This window comes from Procambarus clarkii, chromosome 25 (genome assembly GCF_040958095.1).
Source record: "Procambarus clarkii isolate CNS0578487 chromosome 25, FALCON_Pclarkii_2.0, whole genome shotgun sequence".
Taxonomy (NCBI): domain Eukaryota; kingdom Metazoa; phylum Arthropoda; class Malacostraca; order Decapoda; family Cambaridae; genus Procambarus; species Procambarus clarkii.
Window position 1 is genome coordinate 12,383,202 of NC_091174.1, and position 23,445 is coordinate 12,406,646.

The following is a 23,445-nucleotide window of genomic DNA, read 5'->3' on the forward strand; positions in this document are numbered from 1 at the left end:
TTCTCAAGGTTACTTATTTCTATTTAAGCAATTACTTGCCTAGATGTGCTTAAACCTTTGTGCTCAGTTTTGGGTTGATTCCTAATTTCCAAGCTTCTCTTGCCTCAGAGACAGCCAGTCTGATCCTAGCTCCTAGTTGGTGGATGTTGAAAGTCTGGTGTGATATCCAAAGGCTTGGCAACCCCAGTGCTATAGCTTGGGAATATACTGAGTGTTCCACCAGAAATGGCTATTTTATTACATTTAATGCTTATTACATTCAGTGCTTAAACTGTTTCTCTTTAGTTCCAGTGAGAAGTTCCTTGATGGTGGTTTAGTGGGAAACAATCCAGTCTTAGACACATTGGCAGAAATTGAGGAATGGAATATGGCAGTGCGTGCCAAGGGTCGTGAATCCGAGATCTTCACCCCCACTGTTGTAGTGTCTTTAGGTTGTGGTAAACCTCCTGTGATGCTGGTGAGTATACAGTATATCTTAGTCTAGTTGTATACTTTTGTTTGTATACATCTCTATAACTGATCCCCTCTAAACAAGGGACCAAATCTGCCCATTGGATTCCCCTCCAAAATTATAAAAAAAAGTACAGTTTATCATGTAAAGCCATTTCCTTTGAATTATAGTGTGTTCTTATTTTTGCTGATCTCTTACTGCCTTGTAAATTGTACAAATAAGTTTGTTACATTTGTTCTGTTATTGAGACCTATTATGAGGGCATACATACCAGATGTGTTTTCCTCTGTACTCAAGCATTTACACTAGCTTTTCCTCTGATATATCAGTGTTTGCGCATTGAAGACATGTCGTGTGGCAAGAGTAGTAGGGATACAGCAGACGAGGATAAGATAAGCTTACTTTCTATGGATAATAAGTCAAGAGTTTTTCGAAAAAGTGATTATGGCTAGGAAAGAAAGTGGTTGGCAGAGGAGCATAACATTGGGGAGGGAAACTACAACCCACTTGAAAGTGGAGGGAGCCAGTCAGCTCTGGAAGAAATTTGGGCCATTTGAAAATGCCCTTCCACACCAAAAATTCTGCCTCCAATCCATCTATCCATCTAAGTACACAAGAGCAATAGCCAAAGTAAAAGAAGCTAGGAGTTCAGGCAATAGCAGGGATAGCTGACAGGGCAAAGCAAATTTATATGGCACCTAAAAGAGATGAAAATTGAATCTCGTACCAAGTCACAAGGCTAACAACCCAAGAGAACAAACAGGGTTCAATATAACACATGAAATCATAGGTAATTATGTAAAATAAGTCCCAGGACCTCTGTAACAGATTATAGTCTGATGAAGAGACCTGTTCAAAAAACTAGCATTGAATGTAATGAAACGCCATTTTCTGGGTGAGCCCCAGAGGCTCCTTGGAGTTATCGGGCTAATATGTGATACATTAGACTGGGGCATTAGTCTATGGAGTTCACGAGCCAGAACCTGGCCCCCTCAGAGAGATGCAGGGAGCAATGGCCCTGGGAAACTCCCCTGTGGTTGGGGGTTTTCCATATCTACCATCGACCTGGGTCAGGCACCCAGGCTTAACAATACAAACCCCACTTGGTAAGAAAATTACAGCTAAAAACCGAAAAGAGAGGCAGAACTCCTGCCAATCCCAGGGGAAACAAGCAAACGTCACACTCCACCATCATGTCACTTGTCCCGCAGCCCTCCCTTCCCCAGCTACCTAGCACTCCAGTTTGGAGCCAAGCATCAAACATGAAAAAACGCCAACCGGAGCCTCCAGGGCTCACCCAGAAAATGGTGTTTCATTACATTCAATGCTGGTTTTCTGTGGGGAGCCCTTGTGGCTCCCAGGAGCTACATAACCAAAGACAAGGAAAAGTGGGACTTACCCGGGAGGCGGCCGCCACACACTCCTCAATGCGAAGTCGAGACAATTGTCTGCAACCTGCGACCCAAAGCAACACAGGAACGCCCTGGAACAGGAACATTAACCAAATAATAGGCAGCCAGGACCCTGTTCGACCTCCAAAATCCCCGCGCCTGAATATCAGCCCAGGACATGTTGCCAAACATGGAGCCAATGCAGCAAACTTCCTAATGTCATGGGCACGAGGATAGACTGCAGGCTGGATATTCTTAATAACCCTGCGGGCGACCTGGAAGACCCGCACTCTAGAACAGGGAACGAGGGAAACCGGATCAACCCAAAGGACATCCCCAGGTACCAAAGCCGAAGCGCGCAGATAACGGCGAAGAGCTGCAACTGGACACAGCACATAATGCACCCTCGGCCTGAGCAACCAAGCATCAATGACCCAGGGGACCCCTCCAGAAAGCAGTCGTTAGAGCCTTAGAAAAACAATCTTGAATGAAAGGGGCCACCACAAACTGAGGAGAGGAAAGATAAGAGAGCACCCTGTTGTCTAAGGACAAGGACAGCTCAGGCGGGACATGAGCAGTCCGGAGGTGAAACAAGGCCTGAAAAAGCTTACGGAACAGGGCAGAAGAGACAGTCACACTGAACACAAGCTGGAGTGGCTCTGCCAGCCCCACACAATATGAGGCGACAGTATTAGGCATCAAATGACGGTCATGAAAAAGCCAAGACAAAAAGGACAAGACAACCCGATCAAAAATAGAAGACAACCTACCAAGAGAGAGAGAGAATTGTGGAAAGAACGCCAGGAAACTTCATACTGTCGCCAAGATGAAGCTCTCAGGTGGGACACCATCAACGAAGCCACCTGATCAGCATACAAATGAGATAAACCCGCGTCAAAATGCCCAGACACGAAGAGCGGAGGAGAAGGCCGAACCAGCCATGTACCGGACTGGACTGATCTGATCTGTAGGAAGAGGCGGAGCCACAGAAAATGCCCTGGGTTTACACACCGAGCAAGCAGCACCTGGAATCAAGTCTGGGCTGGCCACCAAGGGGTCCACAAGGACTACTCTCAGTTGGTAGGACTCCAACCAAGCCAGAACCCGAAGCAACAGCTGGACCAGGGGAAAGAGGTACAGGCAACCTCACCTCAACTAGTCCTGCTGAAAGGCATCCACCGTGACAACCTTGCAGTCGGGGAAGGACGCCACATAGATTGGGAGACGCTGAGACCACGCCAACGCAAAGATGTTGACGTCCAGGAGTCCGTACGTATGGCAGAGCCAACTGAATGAATCGACGTCAACTGTCCATTCTGTGGACAGGTGAATGAATAAAGACAGGCCGTCTGCCAGGATGTTGGACACTCCTCGGATGTGAATCGCACGGAGAGCCAAACCCCGAGAAGCCAGCAGACGAGCCACTCGAAGCGACCAGCCCCAAAGAGACAAGGACCGAAGGGAACCCCTGCGGTGACATCCCCATCCTTCTCGGGAAGGACAGAACCCCATTGTCCCTGGCTGGCCTGGTGAGCACTGATCACAAAGCCCCAGCCGAGAGATGACGCGTCCATGAACACATCGGGCGAGGGCTCGGGTGGGCGCCAAGGCACTGAACCCCAAAAACCCCGAAGAGGAAGCCAGTGATGCAGCAACCGACGCAAGACCCCTGGCAGATGAACCCAGCAATCGCGAGAAAAGTGGAAGGGGTGTTCCCAAAGGAACCAGAACAGACGCCGAAGTCAAACCTGACCCCAGCGGGTAGACCAGCATGGCGAAGTTCAAACTTCCGCACAACTACTTGAGCAACTGCCAAGTGACCAGGGACCCTCCAGAAACAACCGAAGGTGGGACCGCAGCCTCAGCAAGGCCTCTGGAGGGAGAGAATGGAAGCAGTCTGAGAGTCCCAAAACAAGACCCAGCTAGGTACAAAGCTGGGACAGAACCAGATGAGACTTACTCCAATTCACCAGGAACCCGAACCCCGGCGAGCTGGGAAAGAACCGTACCCCTGGCAAACATACAAGCGGACGGACTGGGAGCCCACATCAGCCAGTCGTTGAGGTAGGCCAGGACCCAAACCCCTAGCAGATGCAGACGGGTCACCACGACCTGGGTAAGTTGCATAAATAGGCAAGGTGCCAGATTCAAGCCAAAAGGAACGCAACGAAAGCGGTAAGCCTGATGCCTCACCACGAAACCTAACCAGTCCCTGAACCCTGGATGAATAGAAACGTGCCAATACATGTCCTTAAGGTCCCGGGACACCATCCAGGCACCCAGCTCCAAAAGAAGCCGGACCTGAGACAGAGTGGTCATCCGAAAGGATGGGCAAGGAATCCAAGGGTTCAGATGGGACAAATCCAGAATGAACCTCAGATCCACACAGTCCCATTTCGGCACTGGAAACAGGCGGGAAACCAACCTGAGGGACTGGGTCATTTCGAGCACACCCAAGCGCACCCACTCCGAGTTGACCTGACGAAGCACAAGAGAAGAAGCCTGCCCTGCCGGCCCCAAACCCCCCTAATGATATAAATATAAAATAAAATATAAAATAAAATAAATATAAAACTGATACTGATACTGCAGGATAAAAGAACTGATACTGCAGGATAAACTTATCTACAAAAGGCATCAGCAGTGTGCCCACAACCACAGGGGGTCCCAGAGTGAGATCAGAGACCCCCTGCACTGTCCAGGGCAAGGTTCTCTACACAGTAGCCTGACCTCTCAGGGGCAAACTCATGAACACACCAGAGAAGCTACTCTGTCAGTGCAGGAACAATGCCAAACAAGCGCTTAGAAAAGGGTTGCCCTAAACACATGCACGTGAAGCAAATACTAAATGTTAGGAATGGTACACAAGCAAATGGCTCCTACAGGACAGAGTACAAAGGATGACTAACACTTACAGTATCTTCAAACAGAAATTGAACTCGCTATAGCCTGGCTACTTGGGAAGGTCTAATTGTTCAGACATCAGTGACAGGACTGAAGTTTACTGGTGTAGGATCCTGTAACTAACGGGGCGTCACCTGTTGGCAGTCTTTCACACCTGGGAGGTTCGAGCTAGTTTTGAGTGAATCATTTGGTTTTGAGTGAAAGAGATGCAAAGTTGTTTGGCTGTTTTAATGGTTCATTTTATGTGAACCTTGCAGTTCTTTGTATTACTTTGTTTATTTGCTGGCCGCTTTCACAGTGTGGAGTGATTGTAACATTCCCCAGCATCCTGTGCTCCTATGAGGCCAGGTTCTGGCACTGGCCCCTAATAGGCCAATCAGGACTCTTATGGCTGATGTGACTCAGTAGTGGGAAGCCATCTCAGAAAGATAGCTTAATCCCTGCACTGTCCATAGTGCCTTGAAATGCTCAACCAGGGTTTCACTTGATGCCTTTTGACACTCTTGGGTATATTATAAGATTAAAAACTCTTATGAATACAGTACTCACATTTGCTTCCTCAGGCCTCCAGGAACCATCCTCCATCTTGAAAACAAAATTCTTGAGTCTCGCTTTCCTTCTACGGCCTTAGTAAAGAGATGAGGACCATGTCTAGCACATAACCGTCCAGTGTCTGAATGTGCAGGGTGACCATACTAGGAGCCAATTAACTTTTAATAACAGCAAATGAGTAATTACCTAAGTGTAATTACCTAAGTGTAGTTACAGGATGAGAGCAACCCTCGTGGTGTACCGTCTACCTAGCACTCTTTGTCATATAACGCTTTGAAGCTATTGACGGTTTTGGCCTCCACCACCTTCTCACCTAACTTGTTCCAACCGTCTACCACTCTGTTTACAAAAGAGAATTTTCTTATATTTCTCCGGCAGCTTTGTTTTGTAAGTTTAAATCTATGACCTCTTGTTCTTGAAGTTCAGGGTCTCAGGAATTCTTCCCTGTCAATTTTATCGATTCCTGTTACTATTTTGTACAGAGTGATCATATCGCCTCTGTTTCTTCTATCTTCTAGTTTTTGCATATTTAATGCCTCTAACCTCTCATCGTAGCTTTTGCCCTTCAGTTCTGGGAGCCACTTAGTAGCATGTCTTTGCACCTTTTCCAGTTTGTTGATGTGCTTCTTAAGATATGGGCACCACACAACTGCTGTATATTCTAGCTTTGGTCTAGCAAAAGTCGTGAACAATTTTTTTAGTATTTCGCCATCCATGTATTTAAAAGCAATTCTGAAGTTAGAAAGTGTAGCATAGGCTCCTCGCACAATGTTCTTAATGTGGTTCTCAGGTGACGGTTTTCTATCTAGAACCACCCTAGTTCCCTTTCTTTGTCAGAATTCTTTAAATATTTCTCACATAATTTATAGGTTATGTGGGGTCTATGTTCTCCAATTCCACATTCCATAACATGGCATTTATTCACATTAAATTCCATTTGCCAAGTGGTGCTCCATATACTTATTTTGTCCAGGTCTTCATGAAGGGCATGACAATCATCTAGGTTTCTTATCTTCCCTATTATCTTAGCATCATCAGCAAACATGTTCATATAATTCTGTATTCCATCTGGTAGTTCGTTTATGTAGACAATGAACATTACCGGTGCAAGAACTGAACCCTGTGGTACTCCACTTGTGACATTCCTCCAATCTGATACATTGCCTCTGATTATGGCCCTCATTTTTCTATCAGTTAGGAAATTTTTCATCCATGCTAGAAGCTTACCTGTCACCCCTCCAATATGTTCCAGTTTCCAGAACAACCTCTTATGTGGAACTCTGTCAGAAGCCTTTTTTAGGTCCAGATAGATGCAGTCAACCCAACCATCTCTTTCCTGTAAAATCTCTGTGGCTTGATCATAGAAACTGAGTAAATTCGTCACACAGGATCTTCCAGATCGAAAACCATACTGTCTGTCTGATATTATATCGTTTTTCTCCAGGTGTTCTACCCATTTAGTTTTAATTATTTTTTCTAATATTTTGACTATTACACTAGTTGATGATACAGGTCTGTAATTAAGGGGTCTTCCCTGCTGCCACTTTTGTAGATTGGGACTATGTTAGCCTTTTTCCACACATCAGCTACAACTCCTTTACACAGGGATGCCTGAAAAATCAGTTGAAGTGGAATGCTGAGCTCAGATGCACATTCTCTCAGAACCCATGGTGAAACTCCATCTGGACCAACTGATTTGTTCTTACTTAGCTCCTTTAGCATTTTCTCCACTTCATCTCTAGACACACCTATGTGCTCTATGCTGTTCTCTGGAATTCTTATTGTGTCTGGTTCCCTAAAGATTTCATTTTGTACAAACACACTTTGGAACTTTAAGTTTAATGTTTCACACATTTCCTTTTCATTTTCTATGAATCTATTTCCCATTTTCAACCTCTGAATATTATCCTTTACCTACAATTTGTTGTTTATGAATTTATAGAATAGACTTGGTTCTGTTTTACATTTGTCCACAATCCCTTTTTCAAAATATCTTTCTGCCTCTCTCCTCACTGCCGTGTAGTTGTTTCTCGCATTTTTGTATCGCTGGTATGTTTGGGAGTTTGGCCTCTTCCTATATTGATTTCATTTTTGTATCTTTTGGTCTCTGGCCCTCTCGCAATTTCTGTCAAACCAATCCTGTTTCCTAGTTCTGCATCTCTGCTTTGGAATCAATTTTTTTTTTGCCTTTATCATATATTTCACGAAACTTGACATACATCTCATTTACTTCATGTCCTAACAGCAAGTCTTTCCAGTCAACTTCCTTACAGAAATGTCTGAGTTCCCCATAATGACCTCTCCGGAAATCAGGCTTTTCAACTGCTTTAACCTCATTTTCTTCCAAATTATAATGCATAGCATACTTTATTCCCAATAAGACATGGTCACTTTTACCTAAGGGAGGGAGGTACTGAATGTCAAATATCTCTTCCTCTTTCCTGGTAAATATCAAACCCAGCATAGAGGGAACATCCCCTTCCCTTATCCTCGTAGCTTGTTTAACATGTTGAAACATGAATGTTTCCAGGATGAGGTTTACGAATCTACAAGTCCAAAAATCCTCCGTTCTAGCTTCATATGCCTCCCAGTCTATGGATTTTAAGTTGAAGTCGCTGACTACCAACAGTTGTGATCTATCTTTATCAGCTCTGACTATAATTTCTCTCATTATTGTTATAAGACTCTCTCATTTATTCTCTAGCTGCTCCTTTGTCCATGTGTTGCTTGGGGGTGGACTATATGCATTTATGATCGTTAGTTTATCATCCTGATTGCATATCTCTATTATGTCAACTCGTGCATTGGCAATTATTATTTTGTTTACCTTTAGGTGTTCTTTCACCAGCACAGCAATGCCACCGCCTTTCCTAATTTTTCTGTCCCGTCTGGTGTCTGCAACTGTATTACATCACTTAACTCCAGTATCTTTGATCTCACTCCATTTATGTTGGTGTATGCAATTTTTAGGAACTTGTTCCCCCTCTCCTTATTCTTCACTCCCCCTCTCTCTAATCCTTTTGTTGGTTTGCCTTTATGTACCACTTTACTGGTTTGCCTACCCCTATCACTTTGTAGAAAAAAAGAATTGTTTTCTTCTTCATTCCTGCTCTCATTTAAACGTTTTGCCTCGGCGAGGTTCAGTTTCAGCTTCTCTCTGTCTCCTTTTGAAAGATCTCATCTTAACGACCATACTTTCCCTACCTCATTACTTTGTAATTTTCTAGCAATCCTTAGTACTTCTTCCATTTGTTTGGCACCGTTTAGGGTGATCCACAAAGGTCGATCTTTCCCTTTTACATACTTTCCAATCCTCCTGTAGTCGCAGACATTCTCGATGGTAGTAAGACCTTCCACGAGGCCAACAATTTTATCTACTACTTTCGCTTCTTCCACAGCTCTTTCTGACCTAGATGTTATCTCCTTTTCTTTGCAACCAAAAATTATCAGAGACTTACTTTGATCAACTGTGTTTTGCATCAATTTAGGATTTGATGCCAGTTCCTTTCTGACTTCCAGCCTAATGTTTGTTTTATCTTGGTTGCTGCAGTGTTTGGCTTCCTTTACTGCTTCTTCAATTTTTCCTTCTCCTTGGCCACTTGTGCATAGGTGAGTTGCATATCTTTTTTGCACTGTTCTATTTCCTGAGTAACTTCCTCCATCTATACTGACAAAAACTGTTTTTCCTGTTGAATTTTCTTACCTAACCTATCGTAGTCATTTAAGTTTGTTTGCTTTAACTTCTTCCAAAACTATTTTTAAGAGTTTTTTCCTCTTCCATGACTTTGCAATTTGTTTCCAGTTGATTCTTGTCCTTGCATAAATCTTTCACTAAACCCTCAAGACCTAAAACCTTGCCACTCTAGTGCTCATTACTTTCTTTCAATTTGCTGATTATTTCTTCATGATAGTTCACTATAATATCTAATTTTGCCAATTTGTTGTGTAGACTGCTTATATCAATGCTTTCTTCATTAAAACCCCCAAATTCTAGCTCTGTTTTGTTTTTCTTCTTGCTGGTGGCCATCTTGAATGTTTTTGTTTGGACTGTAAACACTAGGGTCACTTTTTCTCATCCAATTTTTCACTTCACTTTGCACACTCATGTTACCTCACCTATTTTTCCAAAGCACAACACTTTTATGTTCCCTGGGACACCACTCACTATCATCAACCTGTACTACAATACTTAGGAATTGTGAAATATCCTGGAGCTCCTCTGTTGCTGGTGCTGACACTAGGGGTGTCACCTTTTGAATCATCAAAAAAATCCACATGAGCTCTGAGGTGACTTGAACCCATGGACTGCCAGTTGCAAGCTCTACCACTGTACTACCCTGACTTTGTTGCAGCTGGCTTGGTGATTACCATTATATATTTACAGGCAAAATATGGGCTATGAGCAATTATAATTTCTAGGGTTGCATATACGTACTGTATATATGAATAAATACATGGTGTGCATATATTTATACACATACTGTATACCTGTACATTCGTACATTTTCAAACTTGTGCATAATGTACACCACCTTTGACACTGTTAAAGGTTGTAAACACTTACAACTTGTTAGAATTAAAAAGTAAATAAAGAAAGTGAGAAACAATGAAAATAAATAGACAAAGTTACTCCCGTGTAGCACTTCATTTCTAAAAAATAAAAATGCAACTTCTCTGGGATACTATAGCTAAGCCTTTAAGCCTAAGGTTGAGATTTTTTTTTTTTTACTTAGATTTTTTTGCTTCATAGATGCTTATTAATTTTTTTTTTTTTTTTTTTTTTTTTTTTTTTGTGCACTACATGTACACAGTACTCCCTTTAATGTGCAGCCCAAGTTAAGGGAGCCACAAGATGCTACTATTGAAAGCCCATCATATTAAGTGAGGGGGAGTACTGTATTTCTTTTTGTAAGATTTAGATTGGGTGTCAACCTTTTTGTCTATTCTGTAAATGGATGGGGTGAAATATGCATACTGTACCAGGTCATATCAAACTTATTACACTGTACTGTATTGTACTTATATTTAATGTATTAATATGGATTTATTTTTCAACAGGTTGACAATATTGACATTACTATGCCAAGTATTCTTGATGTACGTCGAGGTCTTCAAGCAATGTACAATTTATTCAATGTCTTGGTGGAACAAGCTTGCAGTTCAGAAGGTCGGATTATAGATAGAGCACGCACATGGTGTTCAACTTTACACGTTCCTTTCTTTCGTTTTAATCCACAGTTATCTCAAGATATTGCACTAGATGAACATGACGATGAGCGCTTAGTTCGTATGATGTGGGAAACAAGAGCATACATGAAATCCCAGGCAAAAATTTTATCTCAACTAAAGCCTCTCTTAATAGAAGCTGAAGTGGGGCCTATACCTCCTCCCCGGCAACTTACTCCAACCAAATCTAAACACAGCTCACGTGTTTCTATATCTGTTGGTTCTAGTCAAGATACCGTAGATGCAGTTCACCGACTCGTTTCAGCAGGAACTTCCCCTGATGAGGAGGGAAGTTATCACTCTATTCTTCCAGAGTATGCCACTGTTGGAACTGAAGAAACTTCTGATGAAGTGATGGTTGAGCATCCCTCAACACTTGATTCTGTGTCAAGCAGTGAGGGGACTTCTCCATCACCTGATGGCAATGATGACTTTATGGATAAATGCCAGCCCAGTGAAATTTCATCTGATTCTCTTATCCATACTGTAGAATAAGTATTCTTCATTCATGATTCATTTAATTTTTGTATAATAATTATCATACAATTGTAGTCATAAAGCTACATAATCATGCATAGTCATAACATGCACATAATATAATTAATACTTATTACATAATTACCTTTTTATAATTATCTAAACTAGTTAGGATGCTTTGCTTACATCATTTTATTAATATACACAATACTGTGTATGTAGGCCTTTTTCACTTTAGGCATTGTTTAATTTCTTCTATTACACCTCTTTAAAATTAGTCAATCAGATTTGGTTGAGGTTCAGATAAATTAGACCTTGATTGGTATCCCTAGTAGAGGGATACCTTGGTTTATTTATTTATTTATATTTTCAAGAGTTCCTACATTCTTGTAAACCCACTAGCACGCATGGCATTTTGGGCAGGTCCTTAATCCTAATTTCTCCCTGGAATATGATCCGCCAAATCGTTTAACAACCAATTCACTGTTAGGTGAACAGAGGCTACAGTTAAAGATTGACGCCCAGTCAATCCTCCCCAGCCAGGATACGAACCCAGGCCAAAGCTCTCGCAAAGTGCCGAGTGAGTGTTTTACCACAGGGACTGCATGGCTGCTTGCTTTAGTTTCTTCATTGGTTTTCATTCAGTATCTTGAGAATGGCATACATTAATAGGTTTGTATTAATTTGCATTACAGATAAATGTGGAATGGAGTCAGAAAATACATATTCAATTGCATGCACAATCTGTTTTATAATTTAGCTGTTTGTCTTCTACATATCTGCATAAAAAGTTAATATTACTGTATTGCAAAGTAATTTATTAAACTAACAATCTTAAGAAATAAATGAACTAGCTGCTGTATCATTCAAGTGTTGAGTTTCATCACTAAAGTGCACTCTTATACTGCCTCTCTCTATTGGTTGAGTTAATCAGCAAATCAGTTAAAAAGTTGTAATACAATAATTAGGTGATTTAAATTGCTAATCTTAATAGTGCACGACTTGATAATGGTCCAGGATGGACCGAAACATAGTCACTCTTTACTTAACATGCAGGGGTTGGGTTGTATGTTAGTACAGTATTTACTTACAGGAGTACTTGCAAGTCTTCAGTTATTGAAATGTTTTGTTTATAATTTATTATATAATATTATGTTAACCTCTGCATATTTTATATAACTAGTCATATTTCATCCAACAGAAATAATGCATGGGATGTGTGCCTGATCTACCTCTGATAGATGTAATAAGCTTATAGTCAAACTTGCCAATATCTCTTAGAAATAGAGAGAACAAGTTTTGAAATAAATGCCAAAGGCTTCTATTTACCACCTATAATTTAATTGTATAAAAGTTACCTTTTATGCATTTATACATGTATTTATCATGGACTATTACATAGCAAAATATTCAAATATTAAACAATAAAACTGTTAACTTACCAGAGTAGGAAAAGTAACCTTAATGAAGTAGAGCATGGAGACTAGGGTGAAATAGTAAAGAAAATGCTGTAATTCCAATAGTGTTGTGAGAGTAGCACCACATGTTAGGGATTTGTTCATAGTTTGTCATCATAATAATGTGACGTTAGTCATAAGTAAGTTCATTGAGCAAAACTAGCAAATAATTTGGCCTGCACATAACTCGGAGCTCTGGTGAATAGTTAAAACGCATAGTTAATTTATTTTAAATACTATTTAAATAAATATTTTAAATATGTTGAGGGGTTTATATGCTAATGTTGTAATCATAATCACTACTTTATATATATATATATAATATATATACACACACACACACAGTATATATATATGCTTGATAAAGTATATATTTTTTGTTTTATATTTTAAGAATAAGGTTTGAGGACTGATGGTTAATTCATTTAAAATTGTTAACCTCACATTCTTGAATATACTTATAGAGAAATGCAAAATTTGTTTTACATGAAGGTTTTAAAATATGAACACATTTTCTAATTTATCATATCTTTTTGCCAAGATACTTGCATATTTTATTCTATATGCTTACAATCAATTGATAGAAGGAAAAAAAAGAGGATATACAGTATAATCACTATATACAAAATTGTGACAGGAATCACAAATTTGACAAGGAGAAATTGTTAAAATCTGTAACATCTATTTCATGGGGGCCACAGATTCTAGCTTTCACCATAGAAGTGCTGCTGAAAAGATGTCAAAAAGTTCTCTATTCAGCAAAAAAAAATTTGTTCCAACTCTCCATAACTTAAGTGGTGATGGTGATGTCAAAACAATTAATAGTTTGTCATATGACAAAGATTATAAGGAAAACAGGGCACCAAGAATGTAGCCTTCATCGTGTAACTACACTTAGATAATTACACACATGCACATATTTGAATACATAATATATATGGTAAATGTACTTACAGTATGTTGTATGCTATAATTAATAGCATACAGTACCATAGTTTTATACTATCTAAATATAGTAAATGTTATACCAGATATATTTCATTCCCCTATTGTAATAGGCTGTAATATACTGTACAGTATGGAAAAAGCACCATGAATATTTGTTTAAAATTACCTATTGCATTTTGTTTTGCTTGATGTCTCTATTCACCTATAGCAGCAAATACGTACCCAAGAGGCAATTGTTGCAAGTTGCATTCTGGGGAAGGTCAGTAGTTGGCCATGGGAAACCATATGAATAAGCATGGCTATAAATTTATATGGTCAGCTATTAAGATTTTATTATTATAATCCTTTGGAATAATTATTTAATTATTAATTTGACCCATAAGATGAAGTATTTAACATTTCAAGACTTCAGGTGTAATTAATTAATTTACAATAATTATGTTGAGTACTGTAGTTTAAGGATATTTTTAATATCGAGATTAAGAGGTTTGAATTATATGGTTTGTAAAGTCAAATGTTTTTAAGTGGTTCAGTTATGGGACGACTTTCCTTTGATAAAACACTTGTCGATTTAGATCTTGAATGCGAGTACCGGTATATGTCTTGACTCATGTTGAATGTTTACATATTTCTCTTAAAACTGAATTTTAAATCTAGCAATATGGAACTTGTATACACAAGCAAAGTGTATAATATTTTTGATAAACAGATATTTAGTATACTGCTCGTACAATTTATTCTATAGGAGAGATTTATATGACAGATCAAAATTGTGTACCTATTATCAGACCATTTCCATTGTCAATGACAAACTAGGTTATATGTTAAATACACTGTTTTAACAATGTTGCAAGTGATGAATATTGCTTCAGCTACCATTGATATAAATAAATCTCTTCCCGTTTGATCTTTGGTTATTAATCAAAATTTTCAGTACTTAAATGTAATTCTATAAATATATCCTAGCAGTAATACATACAAACCATTAGTTTTCCTATTTAAATGAAAATGGAGATAGAATTCTACAGTAGCACAAACCAATATGTCAAAAAAGAAAAAGATCTGTTGTAGCCATCAAATTTATTGATACTAGATGCAACCCTGTACCTCTAATGCCATTCACTTTGTATATAAAGGCCATCCATATTTTATTGAATTTTTGCTTTTAACTACTACCAGTATGTCATATCTATACCAAAGACGATCATATTGACAAATGAATTTTTGTTTTTGAATCAATGACAATCCCCATGTCAATGGATCTTTTTAAATATTTATCATGTACTCTACAGCTGTTCATTACTAAAATTCTAAATTCATGTAATTTTTCACTGTATAATATAAATTCATCATTCACCTGCAGTTTTAATTTCCCGATTTAGCCATAAAATTCAAGTACAGTACTGTATATACCTGTACAAAAAATTTACTGCTACTATAAAATTATATTTGTTTCACTGAAAACATTGATGACCAGAATCTCCTCTACATCATTATAAATGTACTCACTTCTGTGCTTGCGAGAGCTGAACCCGAGTTCCCGAGTCCCACGATTTAATCTTCAATAAACTGGTGTCCTTGCTTTCTAAACCCATGGGTGTCCTTTCCCCTCAAGAGTGGTTCCTTAACAATGGTGAGGCTCTTGTGCACCACCCACAGATAGGTGTGGGTGACTGCTGCTTCCGTCTCCTGCCTGCTGTGATGGTGCACAAGCGAATTACACCCATGTGGCTTTGCCACCTGTGAATTTGTCATGCATGTGGACCAATACATTCCCATTGTTCCTTCATTTAGACATCGAGCCTACCGCACAGCTGTGGCCCCTGGGTGGCAACTATCTCCTTTGGTTAGAGATAAAGGTTCAACGAGGCTCATCTGACTCTGGCCTGCATGTCTGATTAAGACATAGGGTCAAGTGGGTATTTTGAGGTCAGTAGTCCTATCAGTTCCTAGGCTGCTGCTATTCAGTCCCTTTAGTGGTTACCTGTATATATTCTTGTTAGGTAACCCATGGGGTTACCCCCGTATGCTTGTACCTTACATCGAGTTCTGTGGTAGGTTGGGGTGCAGGGCAGTAAAGTCCAGTTAAGTTTTTTTTTTTACTACCTTCATTTTGACACATCCCTTCTCCCTCAAAAACTTGTGGGGTGGGAGACCAAGCCCCCCCCACCCCCACCCCACCCTACCCTGAGTCAGATTGTGAGGGGAGAGAACACTGTGAATGCAGGATAGAGACTTAAAAGCTCTGGAGAGACATTCAGAAGCTTTGGATTGTAAAAACATCCTCATTTTAAGAAACCTTGGATAGAAGATCGCATGAATGATCAACAAATCATTTATGCAATAATAGAAAAACTGATAGGCCAGGAAGAGAATCTAAGCATTTCTCAGGTAAGGAGGTTAGGTAAGCTCAAGGCAAATCTTGTATGTATTGCCATCGCAAATCTTTAACAGGATACTCAAAAGTACACGCAAACTAAACCATCTGAGAAGGGTATAACAAAGTTTACACCTACCTCCCCAGACATCACAGTAAACAGCAATATACAAGTAAATAAATAAATTAAACTAATGGAGTTAAGAAACATGTAACAATACAAATATTAAAAGCTAAAGATAGGGAGAGAAGCAGGTAATGACAATGGATGAAAGAGGATGTAGGCCTTCACCCAGCCGGGCAGAAGTAACCTTGTGTGTATCTCTCAACAAACGGGCCCAACACTAAGTGATGTATGGAATAATAGCGAGCAGAATGCAGTAACAATCTCTCAGCCTGAATCCTGACATCAAAAAACAGGGATGAGATGACATAACGGAAATGGAATTCCATCTTCCAGGGCACCATGCAACTTTCAGAAAGGACAGAAGAACAGATGGTATAATGCTACATGTAAAAGTGGACTTGAATACAACCAGCAATGAGGAATTAAGCACTAATGGCTTCTTTGAATCTGTATGGTAATTCTCTAAGTGTAATTACAGTACGAGAGCTACGCTTGATATCTCCCGTCTTCCCATTATTCTGTCGTGTAACGCTTTGAAACTGCTGACGGTTTTGGCCTCCACCACCTCACTTATTCCAACTGTCCACCATTCTGTTTGCAAAAGAAAACTTTCAATGTGTAACATACTAGATGAAATGGTAGCACACTGACAGCACAAGTATGCTACAGAGCAGAGAGCATTAGCAGAGGAAATTAATGCTATCAATACAGCAGAGTGCCAAAACCCAAGCCCAAATAATGAGCAACTTTAACTATGAGACCTAACCCCCCCCCCCAACTATATTTTCTTGCAAAAGTTCAAAGATTTTCACCCTTCTACAGATTCATGGCAGGCACAGCCAATACTAAGTAGATATAGAGCACCAACAAAGCCTGTGAATATGTTGTTCACAGCACTCCTCTCCCCACTACTGAAGCTTTTGCCCGAGAGGCTCCAAAATGCAACAGATTTCATCCAGAGGACTGTAGAATGCAACCAGCTATTACAGGAGGATGCCTACTTGTTTTCCCTGGAAGTCTCAGCCTTATACCTTAGTATTTATTCCTCAGGTAGTAAAAGTTGGCGAACACCTTCAAAGACCATACAGCATGGTGCCACTTCAATTAAAAGATCATCTGCCCCTAATTGCTTAGAAGAGGGATTTTTAACTACAAGACATGCTGATAATGGTACATTTTCCTGTTCACCTAAGAACATCCTCAGAGGGATGGTGATTGGTCTGAAAAGAAACCTAACCCATTCTAACCTAACCTCGCCTAACCTGCAAACCGAAGATTATCCTATACAGACAAATGTACTTGGTTACATAAGCTTTAATGTGTGAAGAAAACTGATTAAAATTATACTTTACTACTAAAATTCTATCCAGGTAAATGTAAATAGGCCAGTTAGTTATCAAGAAGGCTAACCAAATACACTAATAGCAGTATTTGCAATAATTTAAATTACTGAATATATCTTTTAATCCATTAATAAGAATGGCAAGCAGACTTGCTATTTAACCCTTTGTGTTGTTAGATGTCTGCAATGGGAATGATTTACAAAAGAAACACTTTGAACATTTAAAATGAGGAAAGATAATTTAATAAAAAACTTAAATGTCATTAGCTGGGAGTCATGTTCAGTTCATTTCACTTACTGAGAAAAAGGACTGCTGCATATAATTGATTTGGGATTTTTGTTTTGAAGACAAATTGCATACAGACCCACTGACAAATCCTGCTTATCAGCAACTAATATTTAAACACTTATTTAATGAATCACTAATTATTTCAAATTTCAATTCACAACCAGGCTCATTTCTGCTGAAGACACAAGATACAGTTGCAGACTGTATTACAATAATGTGGCTGAAGATATGATGACCAAACTACACGCCAGAAGATGGAGAAATGACAACATTTCGGTCCATCCTGGACCATTATCACAACCGACTTGATAACAATCCAAGACGGACTGAAACATTGTCGTTTCTCCATCTTCTGATGCGTAGTTTGGTCATCACAAGATACGGCTCTCAGGGATACAACCCAATGCGTCAAAACAGTGAAGTAATTTTTATGAATTCATTGACATTCGTTGACTGTTCCAGCCAGAATTAAAGCTGCACACAGAAAACAAGTACAGTATAATTAAATAGTCACAAAACTTTGACCATGTTTGTTGGTAAAAGCTAACATTCTTAATTTATCAAGACTAAATCATACACGGAAATGCAGGAAGACAAACACGTTTATTGAACAATGGAATGAATTGTCACGTAGATACAGCAAAATGGGAAAATCCAAGAAATTGCACCCCCCAGTTATCCTGGGAGAAAATTCACTATGCATATGGTGAAATATTTTAACAGCTAACTAAAGGGAATCATTTCTGCATACAACAGCTGTAGTTTTACATTCTGGATTAATATTTTACAAAATTTTAAAATTAAGCATACAATATAATGGAACCCCCTTTTCTGGCCAACCTCGGTAGTTCTCCAGTGCACTGACTCTGTTACCAGACACATTCACAAAACATGCCTCTGGACATGTATATGCTTGCCAAACATGAGGACTAGAATCTGGTGTGCACTAAGGAGGGCATGTGGATACAAGATCAATATAAAAAATGAGTAAGACTGCCCAGAAAGTACAGTTAAAGCAAAACAAACTACATCTTGATATAGAGAAAAGATGGAAATAAAAGATACAGTAGTTTGCCCAATGTCAATAAGCCATGTGCTAGTATCCAAACAAACTCTTAGATGGCAGCTAAGGTCACCTAAGGGTTTGACCTGACTGTTACCCACCCCCAAAACATTCACAATCCCCACGGGGAAAAGAAGGGTGGATACAGAGAGCTACCGAGGCTCCCCAGAAAAGGATGTTTCATCATATTTAGCTCTTGATTTCTAGGCTGGCCCTCAGTCAACCCGTCCTCACACTAAGCTGTTTAAAGCAGTGGCCGTCCTCCCCAGATGCATTCATTCATTTTAACATACTGTATTGTGTATTAAAAATTGGTTTGTTCTCATATATAAATAAATATTTCACATAAAAATTTTATGTATTGTTAGGTGTAGGTTAGGTATTTAAGTTCTGTTGGCAATTATTTGTATTTGAAGTACATGGGTGAAGCATTTATATTATTGTGGTTCGAACAGAGGACGTGAGCGAAGCACTTGTTCGGGATGTGTTCGGACATCATCAGTTGTGAGTCGTGTGTAAACTGGTGTTCATTCATAAACGGGGTTTGGTAGCTTGATTAACGAGCTTGGATCTTTGTATGCGAGGAAGGGCTGCCTCAGTAGTTCCCAAGTGTATAATTTATAATAATGCTAAGAAAACTGTCTTTGAGCTAAAAGAATCGGATTAATACGTTACCAAGCAAGACAGAGGGTCGACCAGAGGAGTCCGCAAGCCGGACACCCAGTGCTCAGCAAGCAGGCAAACTAAACCTTTGGATGATCCAAGCGCACCTGGTGGTACGCTTGGGTACTTGTGCATGCTTTGTTGACATTGGTTAAACTAATGCTTCCTTTATTTTCATATTCTCTCTTTCATCAAGATAAATTTTGTTTTGTTTCAACTGTATTGTACAGGTAGCTTTACTCTATTTTGAGATTGATCTCCGATTCCAATACTCCCATCTTGGCATTTTAACACGATTCTGGTCCCGATGCTGGGCAGGCATCTAGAGATTTGATAGTTTTGTGGATACATCTGTAGCACTAGAGCCTATGCATCAGACAGTGAGGGTCAGTCAAAAACATGGAATTTTGACTGCAGAGGACAAAAAAAGAAATGACACGACAGGCTGCATATATCCTCCGTACCGCAAAAAAAAACTGATGAATGTTTTACTGCAAAGATACTTTTTTTCATAGGAATAATACCCAATGCCAGGTACTGAAACTTTTAAGGTTTTTCAGCAGTTTAATTCTGTACTTGTACTTCCAGGTTTCCAGATTTTATGCACTTTTTCCCATTTGAAGTTCTTGCAATACATCTACTTCATCCTATATTTATTATCCAGATGTATATTTGCCACTTATGAGCTTTATTCCTACCACTTGATGTTTAGTTGTCTTGAACCCTAGAACTACTCATTTTAATAATTCAATTTATACACTTTGGTTATATATGGCACCACTTCAACCTGTTAATCTCCAGAAATATACAAATAAAATAACTATTTTGTGAATCAAGGTCAGGTATTAGCAAGAAGAGTGTTTGATAGCCAAGAAGAAGAGTTCAGATGTAACAAAGATACAACTTTGTTACATCATTATCACCTTTTTACATATAGTATTGTTCTTCCCTACCCCATTCACACAATGCTGAAATACTGGAACTTTAATAATGTTCACCAAATTAATTATACATATGTATCAACACACTCCTTTGAAGTTGGGTTTTAATTTTTTTATCGTCTACTGCACATAAACAATACACAAAATTATCATGTTATCAATCTTTTCATACTTCCTTGCAACTTAATAAAACTTTTAACCAAGACAAAACAGTAGTGAACTGCAACTACATCATTCAAAATACACCGTATATTCATCAATAGTAAATTACTTTATTAAAAAGTTCTTGCCATTTTTATAATGAGGTACAATTACTGTATGAGCAAATTCACTTAAAAATGCCATTTTACACAATCACTTCACATTTGACCCTTTCGCTTTACATTTTCCAAACTGAAAACCAACAAATTCAACAATTTCAAGGATTTCTTGTTTCCACTTCTCTCTTTCTATTTCAACACTAACTGTACTAAGTTCTTTCCTTGCGAGTTATATTGGTAGCACGATTCCTTGTTTCATCATTTGAAATAGCAAGGCGGTGCAATAACTGTCTTGATATATATACTATATACGTACATGTTATACTTTTCTTCATCTTTCACAATCATTTTAGTAAAAATGCACAATAAAATTATTTTTGCATTATTTCCAGTTTCCAATTATTAATTTTGTGTAAATCATTCTTTCCCAACATAAAGCTGTTGAGATCTGATCGTTCTCTTCTACAGTACAAGTTTGTGGAACTCCTTTGCTTGTGCTACAAACTAAATGTTCTATATCCACTTAAATTATTGAAATTTTGTTTCAAATTCCAAACACTTAATTTCAGTATATCAGCTACACAATGTAGTTGAAGCAACTTGCCACATATTTGTTTCCATTTTCCAGACAATGTTTAGTGAGCAAACAAAAATATAATTTAGTAAATTATTATTGACTGTTGGACACCCATGATTAGTCAAAAAGTAGCCAAAAATTCATATTGAAAAGAATTTTGTTAACATTTTGCACTAGCAACCAAGGTTTACAAAATGTGGCTACAAAAATTCTGATAAATTTCACTAATGTTGATTTCACTTTATTGGAGAAATTCAGATACAAAATCCAATAAACCAATATTTCAAACTGAAGTACTGAAACTTGTTTTTTAAAAATCCTCAATGTTAAATAATAAAACTTTCCTCACTCCACTCCTAAATATAAGCACCAAGAAAGAACTATAAATTTACAGGCAATATAACTTACGAAGTTTCTCCTCCCATAAAAAAAAAAAAAAAAAATTGAGACATCTCACAATAACTAATATAAATGCTCACTAATAATAATAATAATAATAATAATAATAATAATAATAATAATAATAATAATAATAATAATAATAATAAGAGGGAGAAGGTGGTAAAACAAACACTAATGCAAAAGTGAAATAGTTTCATGAACTTCAAGTTAAATGATGACAATGAGCCTGTGAACCAGGCTTGCTCTACAGACATCAAACGTGAAATAAAAATTCTGGGATATAAATTCATGACTTCAGTTAAAGCAGGAAAGAAATTTCCTCAACAAAGACTGAAACTACATTCCACAAGAAAGCTTGACTAGCTTCAGCCTACAGAACCTTTATAAAAATACTTAAAACTATTTTAAACACTTGGTAACTTCTTATTGTACATATTTACAATCATTAAAATATTTGTTTAACATATACACAGGTATCTGTATTATATTCATTTAAAGAATTTTAAAGAGGTATCAATTTACAAATCATGAAAAAGATATTTACATCAAGCAAGTGCAAAATAACACTGCCAACCAACATCTTGGAGGTGTACTGACTAAAATGTTCTATTAAAGGTTAATATGCTCAAGTACCCTAGTTACCATAATGACGTTAACCATCCTTTGCCTATCAAATTTTCTTATTTCTTATGTCACAACGCAAGAAACCAGGTTCCATCCTGTTTGACAAGCTAGGAGGAGCAATTTGTCACATTAAATACACAGCTTACTCTCTTGATACCCACTCGCCAACATAAGCCTCTAACACCTCAACTTGTACACCATTTCTCTGGGGAAAATAAATTATCAAAAGGTGCCAAGCCTGAAAGATTATATAGCACCATCTATAACAATATTAAAAAGTCCTTGATAACTTTCAGGATACTGATACGAGACACTCAGGGTAGGTGGCGCAAATTAAATATAAACTGTACTCTAAGAAAATGTAACAAGTATGATACAACTGGCAAGATATATTATTGTTCCTTTAAAGTAACTGGATTCCATTTACCTTATTATATACTTATTATGTACAGCTATTTTACATTTTTCAATTATTTATTCAGTTTTCTGTGACTGTTTAGCAATTAGCACAGAGGGAAAGAATCACAGCCTTTTTACTCCATTATTGGCAGTAACAATGGCAACACACAATTCCCAGTGTTAACCTTAAGAAATAAATTATCAGTCACCAAATGTTAAAACATAAAACCAAATTTCAATACTTGATATTACACATTAGCTGGTGGAAGTCATGTGAGGCTTTTTCAGACATACTCAACTATACATATGGAATTCAAAGACTTTTTACAAATCTGTCAATGAACATCTTGCCTCAATCACATTAGCTATATAAAAAAAAAGTGGGCTAACACAGTAACATTTCTTATCGCAATGCTGGACCATAATTGACCATAACTTACCAGCACAGTTATATTAGCCTACATTACCCATGTTTCACTCATTATAAATTTAGTTCCTGGGACACAAAGTGAGCATAGTCCAACATATAAGTCCTACAAAATATTTTATTAAACTGAATTCATCCCCAATAGTTTTTAACCAATTCTGCACCTATTTGCAGGCTGATGAGCTAATATCAATATGAACTGTCCTTCAGTAGGGTCGCTGTGGAACATGGGGTCGGTCAGGTAATCTTGGAGGTACAGTCGGAACTGGACGCCTGTAATAGAAATATCTATTTTGTCATATTTTACCAAGACAGACTTTTTAGTTACTGTACAGTACATTTAATGATAGCTATAAAAATAATAGGATTCTTAATATACATTAAGCAAATGAAAGGAATACTTTATTTTTAAAAGTTCAAGTACAGTATAAAGAAATGTGTTATTTTAAAATTACATTATTATATTGCAAATATGATGCATGAGAAAGTAAAATGCAAATAGAGTATATCCAAAATAAACATGCTTTTTACTTATCTTTGTTGGGCCT

General features: G+C 38.3%; 2 protein-coding genes across 3 annotated transcripts in view; one reads left to right on the top strand and one right to left on the bottom strand.

The window, feature by feature from the left end:
- The window catches only part of LOC138368640 (85/88 kDa calcium-independent phospholipase A2-like), a gene marked incomplete at its 5' end in the record, with an annotated part of 38,093 nt that extends 23,331 nt beyond the window's left edge, over positions 1-14,762 (top strand). Inside the window, 2 exon segments of the mRNA XM_069331310.1 lie at positions 286-457; positions 10,357-14,762. Of these exon segments, the coding sequence (XP_069187411.1) occupies positions 286-457; positions 10,357-11,019 (835 nt within the window).
- A 3,363-nt stretch (positions 14,763-18,125) lies between these two features.
- shi (dynamin-1 shibire) overlaps positions 18,126-23,445 on the bottom strand; it is a 157,729-nt gene continuing 152,409 nt past the window's right edge. For both annotated transcript variants that reach the window (XM_069331312.1, XM_069331314.1), the window contains one exon: positions 18,126-23,170. In XM_069331312.1, the coding sequence (XP_069187413.1) occupies positions 23,104-23,170 (67 nt within the window). In that variant the 3' untranslated portion in view covers positions 18,126-23,103. The remainder of the gene's footprint in view (positions 23,171-23,445) is intronic.